This window comes from Artemia franciscana, chromosome 19, assembly GCF_032884065.1.
Source record: "Artemia franciscana chromosome 19, ASM3288406v1, whole genome shotgun sequence".
Taxonomy (NCBI): Eukaryota; Metazoa; Arthropoda; class Branchiopoda; order Anostraca; family Artemiidae; genus Artemia; species Artemia franciscana.
Window position 1 is genome coordinate 1443156 of NC_088881.1, and position 18640 is coordinate 1461795.

General features: G+C 35.2%; 1 protein-coding gene and 1 non-coding gene across 2 annotated transcripts in view; both read right to left on the bottom strand.

The window, feature by feature from the left end:
* Positions 1-18640, bottom strand: part of LOC136039151 (flavin reductase (NADPH)-like) — a 39931-nt gene that overhangs the window by 13342 nt on the left and 7949 nt on the right. The window contains exons 2-3 of the mRNA XM_065722639.1: positions 13483-13586; positions 8307-8398 (exon numbers count right to left, since the gene is read on the bottom strand). Of these exons, the coding sequence (XP_065578711.1) occupies positions 8307-8398; positions 13483-13586 (196 nt within the window). The remainder of the gene's footprint in view (positions 1-8306; positions 8399-13482; positions 13587-18640) is intronic.
* Trnal-uag (transfer RNA leucine (anticodon UAG)) lies at positions 2614-2695 on the bottom strand. The gene has a single exon. It is a non-coding gene; the product is annotated as a tRNA-Leu (tRNA).

The window sequence follows — 18640 nt, forward strand, 5'->3', positions numbered from 1 at the left end:
CAGAAAGGAACTTGGATAGATCATAGAGATCAAAATTTGTGTATAGTTGCGTTGCCTTGTATTTCGCACATTTTTCCGTTCTGAAAATCGTTAAATAGTTATAATAAAAAAGGTATTCTTGACAGATCTTGAACTGACTTAGGTCTCCTGTCGGGCACCGTTCGGCGTAGAGAATAACATCTGCCTTCTCAATCTGCTTTGGTCTATGGTGAGCGTTTGCGCTTCGCTACGTCTGATGTTTGCCACCGCCAGGAACTTGGACAGGCTGCCAGACCATCGGTTTCTTCGATTGGCCAAGAGGTTACTTCCAAACGGCTTTAGCGGGGTCAAAGTCAAAGATAGTCTTTGGGGGTAAATGCAGGGGCATTCAAAGCAGGTGTCCAAGCCATCGTAAGGTACGTACGGCTGCCTGGGTAGAAAACCGAGACTGATTGGTGAGCTGCAGAAGCTTCTCATTACTCAAAAAATCAAACCACCTCAGACCTTCCATCCCTCTCATGCTCTTGAGATATAGGAGGTTTTTGATCGAGGTTCCACTATATATAAGCAATGCCTTGTGAGGAAACATTCGTACCTGATCATTTTGTTGCTGTGAAAGAATTACTATTTAAATAATATATAGGGTTGAAGCCAGTAGCCAGTCCTAAAAGGCTCTATATAATTTGTGGAATATGGTGTTGTTTTATTATTCATGCATTTTAGTTTTGTGTCTCATTTAGCTTTTTTCCTTCCTTTTTTCCCTGTTCACTTCTTTGTTTTTTCTTTACTTACGACGGGTTTCACAAATAAATTTCATTTAATTCAGAGCGCAACTATTTATATCGTAGTCGTTCAAAGTAGTTTAAATTCAAACTAGTTCAAATTTAAATTAATTGGTCAAATTCAATACAAATTAATTAGTCCTTTTCAATTTCTATTGTATCGCCACCCCGAGGCTGACAAACATAGTATTTTTTAATTTAAATTAGTTAAGTTAGTTCAATTAGTTCAAATTAAAAAAAAATAGTCAATTCAACCCAAATTAATTAGTATTATTCTAATTTTATCGTAGCTAATTATATCGTAACTCTGATTTCAGAGTTTTCAAGCACTTTCAAGCACTTTAAATTAAAAGCCAAGCTTCTTAAATTCTATATATGGGCATCTTGTTTTTCATTTAGCTTAAGTTTTATACCATATTTTTCCACATATTGAAATGTTTTCATAGTTTTAAGGAGGAGAGAAGGGAGGGGTGTACGCTATTGCGACCTTAAGGCTTAACAGCAATAATATGTGCACAATAAATCGTCCTTAGCATAACTGCATGCTGTACACACCCCCCACCCTCCCCAAGGGAAAAAATTTGTTCGGTAGGACATCTCAGACGTGTGAAAAAATCAGATATAGTCTTTAAATGCAACAGCAACGATATTAAAAATAAATTGAATGCAATCGATTGGAGCATTCGAAGGGTTAGCTTTTGATTATCAAACATTTCGTGGTAACAAAATGTAGTAAGGAGCGACCCGGATAAATAGTAACCGAAACTAAAAAACAGAATTTTGATACCAATAGTTACATCAAAAGAATTGCATTTTAATACTGATTTTAAAGATATAAATTTCACCAAGTTTAATCTTACTCATCAAAAGTTATGATCCTGAGAAAATTTGCCTTATTTTAGAAAATACGGGGAAATACCCCATAAAAGTCATAGAATCTTAACAAAAATCATACCATCAGATTCAGCGTATCGGAAAACCCTACTGTAGAAGTTTCAAGCTCCTATCTATAAAAATGTGGAATTTTATATTTTTTGCCAGAAGAGAGATCACGGATGCGTGTTTTTTGTTTGTTTGTTTTTTGTTTTTGTTTTTTTTTTCTTTTCCCCAGGGGTGATCGTATCGACCAATGGTCCTAGAATGTTGCGTGAGGGCTCATTCTAACAGAAATTAAAAGTTCTAGTGCCCTTTCTAAGTGACCAAAAAAATTGGAGGGCACCTAGGCCCCCTCCCACGCTCATTTGTTTCCCGAAGTCACCGAATCAAAATTTTGAGTCTGGGGTTGTCCCCTCATCAACTCCTCAACTTTACGCTAAAGTTTTTTACTGTTTTAAAAAGTAGAACTGTGACAGAGTCTAAGTTCAGCGTAAAGGGCAAGGCGTTGAGAAGGGGACAACCCCTTTCATGCACAGAATAATTTCCGTTCATTTTAAGTTTTTATGTCGTTTCTTACTTGCAGGTAAAAAAAAAACTTTTTTTTTAATTTAATACGAACAAGGGGCACCATTATGTTTAAATCAGGCATATTTGGAATTTAGCATTATATTTCAATTAATGAGACTCCAATAAAAACTAAGCATATTTCTTTCAGCACAAAATAGTTACATTAACATGAAAATCAGGGAATAATCTTTTTTGGAGCTTTTGTTCCGTTTTTTTATTTCAAGAACTTGATCAATACTGTTTAGAAATAGATGACATATCTACGTGCTATGCCAATGCACTTTAAAGAAATTTAGCTTATATAGTCAAACATAAATGACTAACAAGAATCTATAACTAAATATCAGTAGAAGAAAAAAATACCTACTTAAATAATAATAAGATACTATTTTGAGCATCAAGAAAAAATTGGCAGCGGAGGGATTCGAACCCTCGCCTCCGAAGAGACTGGTGCCTAAAACCAGCGCCTTAGACCACTCGGCCACGCTACCTTATCAAAACAATTTAAATATAAAATATATGATTAAATTCACTAAGTTCACTTGTAAAACAAGTTTACTTGTTCGATAACAGCAAATAATTTATTTTTGTCATTTCAGGAGAAGTAAATGACGTCAGAGGTTAAAAGAATCGGTACTTAAAATAGTCTTGTTTTAGTTATCGGATAATCTACACCTGCTGGCCCCAGAAAATGCAGGATAAGCGCAGTGGCGCCAATTCACAAAATTGGAGTATGTGGGTGGGAGGGGGTGCTGTAAAGTGTAATTTCAAAATCTTGTGGGGATTCTGTTTTCTTATGGTTTGTTTAATTTAGTGGATAAGTTAAGTGATTGGTTCCCTCAGACGGAAACACAATAAGATTCTAAAAACTGCTTTAGAAATTATAAAATACTTATATTATTCCTGAAATCACGTAACTTTACCCCCCCCCCCCTCAATGATCAAACATAACCCAGTATTATATATTCTGCATGAATTTCACCACCACTTGATGAGTTGACGTTGCTTTCTTGCCGTTAAATATTTTGAAGAAAAGATTGGTCTATGAGAAATGAAAATTCATTGCGTATATGCCATTCGGGGTATATACGTGACCATTAGGGGGGGGGCGGAGGTTGCTAAAGTAAAGCAATACGCTTGTAGGAATGTTATAAATAGTGTTTTGGAAAATTTAAGTACTGCAATTTTCAGAATTTAATAGCACTTCCTTCTAGAGGGGCCAACCAATAAACTGGCACCCAATTTTTTTACCGAAAATACGAAAAAAGAGTATTTTTCAATGAAAATACTTGGGCACTTGTACTAGGGTACTTGTGAAGTATATGCTACACACTTGAGAAGTGAAGTTAGGTTAATCCTAATGAAATTTGCAAAAATATTATGAAAATACAACACTTTAGTAACCAAATTTTGAAAACTACAACAAAGAATTATGGTAGGGGGGGGGCACAGAACGTGTTATATTAAATACATAACCCAACATAAATACCATCTCTATACATTAAATATTTAATACAAATATAACCACAGCGTAGATTTGAATAGTGTCTTTCCATCATAAACAACAAAATACAAGTAAAACAATAGGGATGTTTTTTTAAGAAAGTGGAATACGAAATTTAAATAAATATTTCGACCCTATGTCCAAGGACCGTCCTCAGCCGAAAAGAAAATGAAAATTTAAAATAGAAACTTGCATTAAAATACAAACTTTAAAACTCAAAATACTTCAAAAAACTTTTAAAACAGCCCTAGCATCATAACTTCAACGACAGTAATACAAAATAAGACCAAAATAAAAAAGAATATTACTTAAATATTAATTTATATTCAATTGAATATTATATTTAATTCAGTATTAGATTATGGTAAATTGAATTTATATGAATATCCTCAGTATCTCCATTTAAAACGTGGTCTTGATTTGCGAATTTGTCTTTTATTTGAATTCCCTCCCTAAATATTATTTTCCACGGAATTTCCGTGGAATTTCCGTGGAGAAAATATTATTTTCTCCCTAAATTTCCACGGAAATTTACCGTGGAAATTAAAATTACCTCGTCGAAAAAAATTGTGTTCTGACTTTTTATTCTCAGTGTGTCTTCTGTGTTGTTACAGTTCAGAAGATGAAGTTCTTGTCGAACTATCTGTCTTCGTCTTTTTGCTTCGTTTTGCCAACTGACTAAAAATAACCCTGGTTCTTTAGGCTTTCTTGATTATTTTGATATTTTTTTCTTTTTATATAAAACCCCATATATAGCCAATGAGGTCTTGGAACGGTAATTGAGTTCATTTTTTTTCAACTGGAGTACTGGAAGAAAATAGCGACAATATTTAAACGTGAGGAACTTTCGCATAGTAAAACTTAAAACACATTTAGATTTAGATAAATGGTATCATTTGTCCATTTACACTTTCCAGCAGTATGGACCCACCAATAAAAAATTAATGAGTATCAATATGTGTAGCATTAAAACTGAGTTTTTACAGAGTTACACCACTGACCCCCTTCCCAAACCAAATAACGGGTCACAACTGGGATTGAACCCGTGCCTTTGGACAAAGAACTCTCACACCGGCGGGTCTAATAAAATATCGAATAAGATACTATTAAAGGGTATCAACACACTCATATAATATCAATAAGTATTAAAATATATGATGTTGTATCAAATCTATATATATGAAAATAAGTTATTTGTCTGTTGACTGACGTCATGTTTGTCGAATGACGTCATTATAAGGATTGAGCTGTATGTCGTCATGAAGTTGCTTGTCGACTGACGTCATGTTTGTCGACTGAAAAAATTACAGACCGGGACACTGGGACACAAATGACGACCGGGACACTCAAAGATAAATTACAGACTGGGACACCGGGACACAAATAACAACCGGGACACGGGGAATAAAAACGACGACCGGGACACAGGGACACAACTACAACGGGGACGCCGGAGGGCACAGGGGGGATATATAATGACGACCGGGACACAGGGAATGTTCGATTAGCAATCACCATCAACAAAGCTCAAGGGCAATCATTATAATAATGAGGTATAGATCTGAATACGGATTGTTTTTCCCATGGACAATTATATGTCGCATGTTCAAGAGTCGGTAAACCTGACAATCCATTTATATGCACAGACAATGGGACAGCCAAGAATGTTGTAATTTCGCAAGTTTTACAAACATATATATATATATATATATATATATATATATATATATATATATATATATATATATATATATATATATATATATATATATATATATATATATATATATATATATATATCGATATTCACAGGTGGGACACAGGGACACAACTACAATGGCGCGTAACTAATATGGCGCGAAAAAAGCTAAAAAAAGAAAAAACCTAAAAAGAAAAAACTTAAAAAAGGAAAACAATAAAAAAGGTAAAAAAACTAAAAAGAAAAAAACACCAGGACACAAATGACGACCGGGACACAGGGACACAACTACAACGGGGACGCCGGGGGGCACGGGGGGATATATAAATGACGACGGGGACACAGGGAATGTTCGATTAACAATCACCATCAACAAAGCTCAAGGGCAATCATAAGAATAATGAGGTATAGATCTGAATACGGATTATTTTTCCCATGGACAATTATATATTGCATGTTCAAGAGTCCGTAAACCCGACAATCTATTTATATGCACAGACAATGGGACAGCGAAGAATGTTGTATATTCGCAAGTTTCACGTAGTTAAAAACATATATATATATCTCTATATTCACAGGTGGGACACAGGGACACAACTATAATGGCGCGTAACGACTTACACGCGCGTGGCGCCAAGCGCCACCCCAACAGCTAGTATCTAATATGATACTTTTCAAAAGTATCAATCCAGCAATACAGTATCAATGAAAATGAATCGCAAATTTTCCCCTAACCACACATTGCACTCCCGGCCGAAGGCATCAAATCAGGAGGTTGGTACTTGCGCAACGCGGACCATTGGTCAGGATGCGATTCTTTTTTTTTATTTTAAGTTTTTATATTTAGTTCGGACTAGTCACTAAATATTTTGTAAATTATTGTTAAATGAAAAAGTACTTTAATTATCTAAAGTGTTGGTGGTGAAAAATATGCTATTATAGTGGATATTACTATAACACATGGATTACTATAGTGGATAGGTTGTAATACACAGAGTATGTCAATATTTCTTTCATTCGTTCTGTTTCACTTCCTATATGAGTTTGATTAAATAGTAACAAGCTGCTAAGAAACTAGCGATTATTTACCTTATTACCATCAAGTTCTATGATAACCTTTTTTCAACTTAATTATAAGGACAAAATTCATTGTATATTATCTTCACTATGTTAGTTCTCTTCTAAATACCAAATATAGCAAGCAGACACACACACAGGGGGGGGGAGGTCCTTTGGATCTGTGCCCCCTTGTAATCTTGAGATTGTCAGTAGCCTCCTAGATTAGGGACCCCTCAGAAGGAAACATCTTAGAAATAAAATTTGCTCCATTAGATTCTTTATTTTACGCTCTTTTTGAATATCTAATTCGATTTTCTAAAAATGCACCCTATCCATATAGCCCTAAAAACGTAGTTTTTCATCTCAACGGCCGTCCAAATGTAAAAACGCGTATACACACTTCTCACTATTCCGAGAAAAGCTGCTTTCGAAGTTTCTCAAGTTTTGCGGAACTTTCCCCACCCACTTGTGCCGCACTAGACAGTGAAGTGAAAAGATGATAGGATTGGTTTTAGACAATATTCTTACCGACTGTGCAACTAAAATGCATACCGAAGTTCGCTGACACTACTAAATGTCGATTTTTCAAGGTTGGCAAACGAGGCAAAGTGCTGATACGTGTTTTCACCAGAAAAATCTTTGCAGGGGATTTTATTAGGAAATTTTTGCATGTACCATTCGAATCAGCTTTTTGGGCTAAATCCAGTGGTATATCTAACTCAGAAAGCGTCTTTTCAAGTATATACGCGTTTTTACCTTTGGGTGGCTGTCAAGATGCGCTGCATAAGAGGTTGCACCATTAGTTACTCGATGAAGTCCGGCTTAACCTTAGTGACTAAAATGGAACTATGCATAAAATATTATTTTAAATGGTTGAAGAATGTGGATAACAGAAGAGAAAAAAATGACAATCTGATTAAAAGAAGCATGCTGTGCATATTATAAAGTATGAATTTCATTGTTTTACTGTTTTCTTTTTGTTGTTTATGTATCCTCGCGATATAGCCTATATGGGACCTATTTTCGACGTAATACCTTAAATTGGGTTTTTTTTTAAGACCACGCTACCTTTCTATAACAAAAAATAAAATTCAAATGGGGATAAGTCCATTTATTAGACAGTGAAAACAGATACAGGATAACTAAATGGACTTAACCCCATTTGAACGTTTATTTGTTCGTTATAGAAAGGCAGTGTGGTCTGGGAAAAAAATACCTAATTTAAGGCATTGCGTCAAAAATACAACATATATATGGGGAGATGTGACCAACCAAATACGTAATTATAAATTCAAAAACATTCCTTTTGCAATAAGAAAATGAAGAAGATTCTGCCACCTTCATTAGAAATTCAACTATCATTTAAGTAACGTTAAAGAAGAAAATTTAAAAATCAAGACTTTAGATGAACCCTGTTATTGAGCTGTCTCAGACAGATCTAGTGACTGAACCGAAATTTATTATTTTATTCTGAATAAATACGTTGCTTTTAATTTTATTGCTTTAGTATTTCTGCTGTTATATATATTGTTATACCGCGGTGGGGTGGGGTGCATTGTCAAAACGCGAATATGATACACCAAAAGAGCACAGAATACGAAATCTAAGGGTAATGGTTTAATTTTATTAAGGCGTTTCTTTCTAAGGAGCTCCTAGTCAAGAATATTACCAAATTCTTAGGATGTTTCATATAATTGCTTGTATTTCCATATAATTCACCTAATTTTGGCATTATTTAACCCCTCCCTAGCAGTGACGTACCACTCCAAAATAACTTACTGGGTCCAATCCCGAAATCTAGTAATGACTAGCACACAATAAAGAATCCAAAATGACTCACTATCAGTATAAAAAGCCGTCATAGTTACAAGCCTTTTGACATTTTTTTTTCTCATAGCATCGGTAATACTCTTCATCGATTCTGAATACCCACTAGAAAAGAAATAAATTATATTATAAAAATGCATTAATACTTGAGAGGTTTATAATTGTACTACAGAGCACATTGTGGCGCTACGCGCAACATATTCCACAATTGCATACTATTTATCCCACTATACAGCCTCGTTAATGTCATACGGTAATTAATTACCATATAGTAAGTACCGTATGGCAATCCAATGTACCATATAGTAAGTCATTAATTGTATAGTAATTAATACTATTTATAGAAGTGAAGCAACAATATTACCCATAGAGAACATAAATTTTGCATTACTATTCAAAATGAAAGCACATTGATTGAATGAATGAAATTTATTACCCGTAAAAAGTAAAAAACACAAAGTACGGAGTATTATCAATAAACAAAAACAAAAACGATAAACAGCGAACTAACAAAAGACAACATGGACTAATTAACCAGCATCAATATGGAAATAAGGCTGCAGAGGGTCATAAACGTGAATAAAGTTGATAGTCTTTTTACATAAATCATCACTGGAAGACCGAATCCAAGAAGGCACACCAATTAAACCAAATCGAGCAATTATTTTTTGTTTCGGAGCCATCTAGAAAGCCGGAGGAGGAATTTGCAATATCTGAAATAAGCCGTACGTAGAGAATGTCGATCTTTCTTAAGAAACAGATGAGCCATGCCTGATAAAAACAAAAGCACAGGGGCGCAATAAGCGTTATAAATCATGCACAAACCGTTGCGGTTGTAACGGCTTTTGTTTGGGGATATTTTTCCGTAAGCGACGCGTAGGTTTTTCACGGCTTGATTCACTAGGGATGAACAGGTAGTGGAAAGTGTTGGGCCGAAACACAGACCAAGCCAACTAACTAAAGAAGCTAACTAACACTATTTACCACATGTTATGTTATTACAGTTTAATAAAATGAAGCCAAATTATTAAGGAGTGGCCTAATGGTGATCATAATCAACTCAAATACTTGATAAAATGTCATCGTGCCCTAAACGTATAAGCATATTTAACACTCCAAAACTGAGTGAGACTGATTATCCTATTAGCTGTTATACTCACCCTTAAAAATTATAGAGGCGTATTTACTTTAATGGGAGGCAGTCAAGCCTGGCTATGAATAAATACTACAACTACTACTTCTACTACTAACAACTTACCGCAGCACCAAGCCACCTGACGCCGACACAGTTAGGCACGCTCCTCCTCAGTCCCAATCTAGTCAAAGCTTCCCTCTTTACGCCCTCCCAGGAAGTTCTCATTTCCCTTAAATCTTTCTTTATGAAATTCTCCCACCCCAGCCGCGGACGACCTGCTATCCGTTCAGCCCTTGGCGGTTGGCTAAAAAGAACTATCTTTAGCAATCGGTCATCTTTCATCCGCAGAATGTGCCCAAGCCATCTCAACCTTTGTCTCACCATAGCCATATTATAGCCCACGTACTATGAATGAATGCATTTAATAACCACCAATGAAAAAAAAGATCAAGCACAAAAACAAAAAAAAACATAACAAAAAAGACACTAATTCTTCTGACACAAACAAAACAAAAACACAGTAACCAGAAACAAAATGCCGACTACTGCTGTAAAATCTTATTATTAGATGTTTCGACTATGCTGAACAAAATTGATATCTCAAAATTTTGAACTGGTGACTTTTGGAAAAAATGAGCGTGGGAGGGGGCCTAGTTGCGTTCCAATGTTTTGGTCACTTAAAAGGCACTAGAACTTTTAATTGAACTTTTAAAAGCCCTCCCACGAAATTCTAGGACCACCGGGTCGATAAGACCACCCCTGGAAAACAAAACCAAAAAAACATGCATCCCTGATCTTTCTTCTGGCAAAAAATACAAAATTCCACATTTGTGCAGATAGGAGCTTCAAACCTCTACAGTAGCGTTCTTTGATACACTTAATTTGACGGTGTGATTTTCATTAAGATTCTGTAGCTTTTAGGAGATGCCCCCCTTTTTAAAACAAGGCAAATTTTCTCGGGCTCGTAACTTTTGATGGGTAGGACTAAACTTGATGAAACTTATATACTTAAAATCAGCATAAAAATCCGAATCTTTGGTGCATCTATTGGTATCAAAATTCTGTATTTTAGAGTTTATGTTACTATTGAGCCAGGTCGTTACCACGAACTGTTTGACTTAAATTACCCATTTGGGCAATTTAAACTAATTTGGACCATAGAACCAGCAGAGCCGTGATTGCAGCTAATTTGCGTCACTGGTAGCCAATGAAAACGCTTCTAATTCAGGATGCTACTTATATGTGCCTTTTTGTGCACAGCAAAGTTAATAATTACTTCATTCAAGTTGGACTTTATCCAGTCTCAATCTAAATTGACCAGATTTTAATTTCTTTTCCTTTACTTGATCAAACATCAAAATCAATTTATTTTGTAATGTGTAGATGGGGTGGAGGGAGGATCATTGAATTTGGGCCTAAGATAGCTTTTTCTCTGGTCGGGCCGAAATTTAATAGGATGTAGTCTCTAATCTAGGAAAACATAAAAGACAGAAAGAACTTGAAAAAACTGAGAGACAAATAATGTATGAGACCACACTGGCTAATCATGACAAAACATAAAACCGCGAAGAGAAAACGACAACAATAACAGCCAGCGAAAAATTTTAAAAAATATGCAAATATTTCGATCAAGACCTCCTCTTGATCGTATTCAGTGCAGAATAATGCCGATAGGAACATAAAAAACGAAACCTTGAAAATAAACACAAAACTAAAATAAGATGATCCTTTCAGAGTAAGGGTGAAAGGGGAAATAAGGTACGTTTCACCGTTATGAGTTTCACCGTTACTCTGAAAGGGTCATCTTATTTTAGTTTTGTGATTGTTTCAGTGGTTTTGTTTTTTATACTTTTATCGTTATTATTCAGAACTGAAGACGGTCTTGGCCGAAATATTTGCATAATTTTTTTATTTTTCACTGGCTGTTATTGTTATCGTTTTCTCTTCTTCGCGATTTTATGTTTTCAAATTGAGAGGTATTGGGAAGAAACTTAAGTTTTACACAATCAAAAATTTCTGCCAAGAGAAACTTTCGATGAGCGACGAATGAATGAGCGATGAATGTTCGCTAGCAATTATTACGCTTGTAAGCAGGTTTTAAACAGTGAATCAGCCTTTTTTAACTTTCAGGTGAAGTACGCTATGTAATATAAAAAAAACAGTCACCAGTTTAAAGACGCCTTTATGAGGTGGGGGAAATGAAACATAATTCCGAGAATCTCAGGGGGTTAATTCTTCCAGCACACCTACAATATTCCAGTGACCAGCTAGTTTTGAGAAAAAAAAGAAAGAAAAAGAAGAAGAAGCGTACTTTCGCACTTTTTCATAATTTCCAAGAATTTGTTTCGTAGCTAAATTTAGCGATGAAATTAAAATAAATAGCCTCTTATCATTAACGTATCAGCTGTATTTGAATTAATTTTTTTCGCCTGATGTATTTCCCGAAACTCTTTTCCATTTGCAAAGGTGACAGAGAAAGGGAATTATTCAAGAGGGCGACTTGAATCCCCTCAATTGTTCAATAAAATTGTTCAATTAATTACTAGAGATCTTCTTCTTTCATTTATTGGTGATAGTCCACTCTCAGTAAGCAGAAACTTAGTATTTGTTGGTTTCCTAAGACCAAATATGAGACGGGTTATATCATTTTGAGTCGTTTCGATTTTTTGCATATGGGTCTTAGCACAAGCACCATAAACTATGAGGCCATAATCAATATGGGGTCTTATATATGATTTATAAAATTGGAGTTAACATAATTGGATTTGAATACTTGTCAACGTTTCTAGCTCTTTTAGAAAATTTCCAGAATTTTTTTCCAAACAAACTTTTACTATCAAGATGAAATTTAAATAATAGGCTTCATTCCTGAATCAGCATTAACGCTAAGTTTTTCTTATGAAACAGTGCTTTTTTAACGTGTTTCCAATAATTTTTGCTACTATGAGCTGTTGTTTTTTCAGAACCATGACCTTTAAATGTGTTCACACCCATGGGCATGGAAAGTTTCACTGATTTTCGAATATATAGGACAGAAGAATAAAATATAGTTTTATATAGGGGGGGATAGTTTTACAACGAAGCATAAAATAAATAAAAAACACTAAAGAATTAGCCAAAACATAAAGACAATTTCATTCTAGTCAGCTTTTGTCGACTCCGACAAGACGAACTGAATTAAATTTTCTAGTAATATTGTTGGTTTGAGGGGAGTTGAGCTGAATGCGGTTGATTTGAATGGGGGCGAGTCAGAAAGGTTTGGGTTAAACAGGGGCGGATTTGAACGAGGAATGAGTTAAATGACGGTTAAATTTTCGCGAATGTTGATTTGAATGGGGTTGAGATAAATGGGGGAGGGGATTAAGTTGCACTAAGGTTGAATCACATGGAGGGAGACACTGGGCTACCCTGTTATGTCTCACAATTGGAACGAACTTCCAGGGTATTGAAACTTTCAGGAACAAACCAGGGAGGGGTGTTATGAGACTCCGAATTTTGCATTCAGGGAAACTGGGCAAAATTTTGTTCAGGAGCACTCAAAAACATCTAGTTCTATTTTTTGTAATTTTCTTCTTAATGTCTGACTAATTAATCTTTGACTAAATATTTTATAAAGTTAAGATAATCCACCATTTTCTGCTAGAAAAATTAAGCGGTAGAAATCACAGAATTGCCTAATTTTCCATCCTGTAAATGTACAATGGCGTGTAGAAGATTGGCATTTTGTTAATTTAAATGGTCTGTTTTCTTTTTTCCTAGCAGACAAAATTTTCGTACTATTTTATACTAAGCATAGGCTAACAATAACAGATCATATTTAAAAGGAAATGATCAGTTCTAAAAAGTATAAATGTTTTTTTTTGTTTCTTCTTAACAAGAAAACATCTTATGAGACTTTTGGATAATCCCTACATTTTTCTGTTAATTTACTTTTACTCTTTATTTACTTGCAACGAATCAAATACCCTATCTAAGTTATAATTTTAATAACTAACAACAAAGAAATGTCAGAATTTCAGAGGAAAATTTTCAAATACAGCATGATTAGACATACGTGACTACGCTTGTTCTGGCAAATCCAAGGCATGAAATGACAGCATCAACATTTTCCAACTGGGGTTCAAGACTTGTTGCAGAGAACACATCTGCTTGAACAACCTAGAATTGGGGAGATAAATGAATGAATGGAAATTTTACATCCCCAAGCTTTTTCTGCCCTCCCCCCTCCAAAGGCTCTAAGGATTTTTTTTTTGTATTTTTATTCGAATTATTTTTGCCGAAATGTGAAAAGACATAAATAAATGTGAACTTTAATAAATTCCGCCATGATTTTATGCCATTCCCCTCCCCTACATTTATATCTCTTTTGGTGAATATCTTTTTTGGTACTTCCATTTGTTTTGTTTTTTTCGGGGGGGGGGGGATATTTTTACTGAAATATGAAGATATACAAATGAATGAAGACTTGATTCCTCCAAGATTCCCCCCCCCTAAAGTTGAAAAAATACTTTTTTTGAAAATTTAATTTGGACTTATTTTTGAATTTTACTGAAATGTGAAAATATATGAATCAATGAAAACATTATTTCTCCAAGATTTTTTTGCCCATTAACCCCTACCATTTAAAAATAATATTTTTGCATTGACATTTGGATTTTTTTAGATTTTCACTGAATAAATCAGAAAAAACAACAAAATCCACCCCCCCCCCACCCTCTAGAAAGGAAAAATAAATCCCCCTCTCCTAATTTGAATTGACGCCACTGGAACAGAGTAAAGAGAATGGGAAGCGAAAATAAATGAACTAGATCAATCAAAAAGAAAAAACATAAAAGCACTGAACAAGCTATTTGAAACACACAGTATCTTGGAATCTAAGCTAAAACAACTCCAGAGCAATGGAGAGAGAGCCAGATTTCCCAGCATTATTTGAAAAAAAGGTATTAAATAAAAAACAAATTGTTTTCAACTGAAGGAAGTGATCAGCGTTAAAACTGAAAACGAACAGAAATTATTCTGTATATGAGGGGGGATGCTCTGTCCTAAATACCTCAGACTTTGAGCTAAAGTTTGACTGTTTGTCCCAATTCTTTAACAATAATTCCTCAAACACAATTGAGAATACGCTTGATTAGGATAAGAAGTTTTTTTTTTTTTTAAATACTAATCAAACAGTTCGTGGTAACGAACTGTAGTAAGGAGCGACCCGGCTCAATAGTAACCAAAACTCTAAAAAATGGAATTTTGATACCAATAGCTACATCAAAAGAATCGCATTTTAATGCTGGTTTTAAATATATAAGTTTCATCAAGTTTAGTCTTACCCATCAAAAGTTACGAGCCTGAGAAAATTTGCGTTATTTAGAAAATAGGGGGAAACGCCCCCTAAAAGTCATAGAATCTTAACAAAAATCACACCATCAGATTCAGCGTATCAGAGAACCCTGCTGTAGAAGTTTCGAGCTCCTATCTACAAAAATGTGGAATTTTGCATTTTTTGCCAGAAGGCAGATCCCGGATGCGTGTTTATTTGTTTTTTTGTTTTTTTTGTTTTTGTTTTTTTGTTTTTTTTCCCAGGGGTGATCGTATCGACCCAGTTGTCCTAGAATGTTGCAAGAGGGCTCATTCTAACAGAAATGAAAAGTTCTAGTGCCCTTTTTAGGTGACCAAAAAAATTGGAGGGCACCTAGGCCCCCTCCCACGCTAATTATTTTCCCAAAGTCAACGGATCAAAATTCTGAGATAGCCATTTTATTCAGCGTAGTCAAAAAACCTTATAACTATGTCTTTGGGGACGACTTACTCCCCCACAGTCCCCGTGGGAGGGGCAACAAGTTACAAACTTTGACCTGTGCTTACATATAGTAATGGTTATTGGGAAGTATACAGGCGTTTTCAGGAGGATTTTTTTGGTTTGGGGGAGGGGTTGAGAAGAGGGGGATATGCATGGGGAACTTTCCTTCGAGAATTTGTAATGAGAGAAGAAAATTTCCATGAAGGGGGAGCAGGATTTACTAGCATTATTTAAAAAAAAACAATTAAAAAATAAAAGTGAAAAAGCTTTTTCAGCTGGAAGTAAGGAACAGCAATAAAACTTAAAACAAACAGAAATTATTACCCATATGAGGGGCTCGCCTCCTTCTAATACCTCGCTCTTTACGCTAAAGTATTTCAGTAATTTCAACTACTTATTCTACGGCTTTTGTGATTCAGGGGGTCATTCTTAATGAATTGGGATAAAATTTAAGCTTTAGTGTAAAGAGCGAGGTACTGACGACGGGGCGAATCCCCTCATATATGTAATAAAAACATGAGAATACAAAAGTTCTTTACGTAAGCTAATTTATAAGTTACGTAAATCTTTTACCAATAAAAAGATTCGTAAAAAATTAAAAGTTCTAGTTGCCTTTTTAATTAACCAAAAAATCGGGGGGCAACTAGGCTTCGTCCCCCCCTCTTTTTTTCTCAAAATCATTCGATCAAAATTGTGAGAAAGCCATTGAGCCAAAAAAAAAAAAAATGCAAATTTCGTTTTGATTATTCCTCTGCGGAGAGCCAAAATCAAAACATACATTGATTCAAAAACGTTCAGAAATTAAATAAAAAAACAAGTTTTTTTAACTGAAAGTAAGGAGCGACATTAAAACTTAAAACGCACAGAAATTACTTCGCATATGAAAGAGGCTGCTCCTCATCAACGCCCCGCTCTTTACGCTAAAGTTTTTTACTGTTTTAAAAAGAAGAATTGAGAGAAAGAGTCAAACTTTAGCGTAAAGAGCGGGGCGTTGATGAGGAAGCAGCCTCTTTCATATACGAAGTAATTTCTGTTCGTTTTAAGTTTTAATGTAGCTCCTTACTTTCAGTTAAAAAAACTTGTTTTTTTATTTAATAAAATTTAAAGAGCGAGGGATTTAGGAGGGTATAATCCTCTCATATACAGTTTCTCTATTAAATCAGGAATTAAGCAGGGTTGTGTTCTATCCCCCTTTTTATAGATCATTTTCATGGACTTCGTCTCAAGGAGTAGAGGAAAGACAATTGGAGACCACGGAATCAAATGGAGAGGAAAAACTCTCCTGGACCAAAATTATGCTGATGATTTAAGCATATTAGATTAAAGTGTGAGCAAAATGAGTGAATTTTTAGAGGTTTCGCGAGTTCAGGATGCTAGAATAGGTTTGAAAATTAATGTTAAGAAGACTAAGTCACTAAGGCTAGGAATAAGTGAAGGTGAAAAGATGACCTTGGGTAACGAAAAGACTGATCAGGTGGGCAGCTTCACTCGCCTTGGTAGTATTATTAGTGATGACGGTGGGAGCAGTGAAGATCTTAAAAGCAGTATATCCAAGGCTCAGGGTGTTTTTTCACAGTCAAAAAAAGTTTGGAAGAATAGGAAGATAAGTTGGCAAACCAAGATTAGAATATTGGAAGCTAAGGTGATGACAGTGGTCAAATATGGCTCTGAAGCATGGGCACTCCGAAAAGCAGATGAAAATTAACTAGATGTTTTCCAGAGAAATTGCCTACGGAATGTTCTGGGTACCTGGCTGAATGACCGTATTTCAAACAGGTTGTACGGAAAATGTGGTTCAATTCAATCCCGCTTTCTAGGGTTATATGAAAGAAAGATTGAGATGGTTAGGCCACGTTCTGTCGATCAAGGATGACAGATTGCCGAAAATTGTCCTTTTTGGTCAACCGTCTGGGGCTAAACGGAAAGCAGGTCGCCCTCGTCTTGGGTAGAAGGATGTCATAAATAAAGATTTAAAGAAAATAGGAGCTTCCTGTATGGGTGTAAAGGGGAGGCCTTGAATAGATTGGGTGGGAGGCCTCGTAGCTGTGTTGGCCTCAGGTGGCTTGGTGCTGCGTAAGTTAGTAGTAGTAGTAGTAGTAGTTGTTGTTGTTTAATTTTTAATGTTGCTCCTCACTTTCAGCTGAAAAAACCAATGTTTTTATTAAAAATCAATAAGAGTTTGCAACTTAACATCAAAAAATCGCCTTTCTTCAAAAACACACCCAAGATTTTAATTACCTGAGTTTGTGGAATAAAGACACAATCAAAATACAAATTCAATATGCAAGGAGAATCAACCAGGGAGCAATGATTCACTATAAACATTACAGTGTCACTTTTTGACACATTAACAACCATATTTGTTTGCAAGGCACCACAAGCTAACTTTGTGGATAATGTAGTTTGTTAATGACCAACAATAAAAATCATCTGATACAACAAAGAAAGATGGACACATACAAGTTCACACCTGAACTCTTTTATACCAAGCTGAACTCTTTACTGAACAATTTACTGAACTCTTTTTATACCAATAGCCCATCTATTCTGGACAAAAATTGTTTCTTTAGTTTCCAAACAACATATCTGATAGACACTGGTGACACTTTTATAGAAACACTTTTAGGCGTCATTCCAGACACAAAATTAATATTCCAATCAAACTGTTTAGCCAATTTAGGCTTAGAAGATTTTAACTGCTCTGAAAAATGGGTAAACCACTCAGTAATATGCATCTCATGAAGATGTACTGGGATGCATTTTCCATACAAGAATTAGATTTTTGCTATCTTTTCAGCACTATACATTTCACCCACTCATCCTCCCAAATGTTTATAGCTTGGGCCTCAGTGTTGGCTTGGGATTTCTTGAAAAATATTACCGCATCACACTGGGATTCTTAAATGCTTTGTCTGATAGTTTTTCAACCTCATAATATTTTAAATTTTCAGACAAGGTTTAGATAGCCTTTTTTGGCATCATGAAATAACTTAGATACAACTCCAGACCTAGGTTTTCTGGCTTCATTCCAAATCCTGTACAAAAGTTAAGCATGCTTGCACAGTAAATGCTGAGTGCAATTGGATCTTTGACAATGGAAATGGAATTTACTGCCAGATACAGTTGCTTCCCAAACCACAGACAGCTTTAAGAACCATCTTGACACCAAATGGTCAACAAAAGAATGGAAGTATAACTGGGAAGCACTTGAATCAGCAACATCAAACCACTAGTCAAGTGTACATATTCAACTATGTGTCAGTTCTCCTAAAGTACAATTTTGCATCAAGATTAATAAGCATCTGGAAAAGGACATAACATAAAGGCTAGACTCAAGTGGTTGCTGTAAGTATGACCTCAATCAACATAAATATCATCAAACAACAAAAAATTAGTCATCATGTGATGTATATTGCTA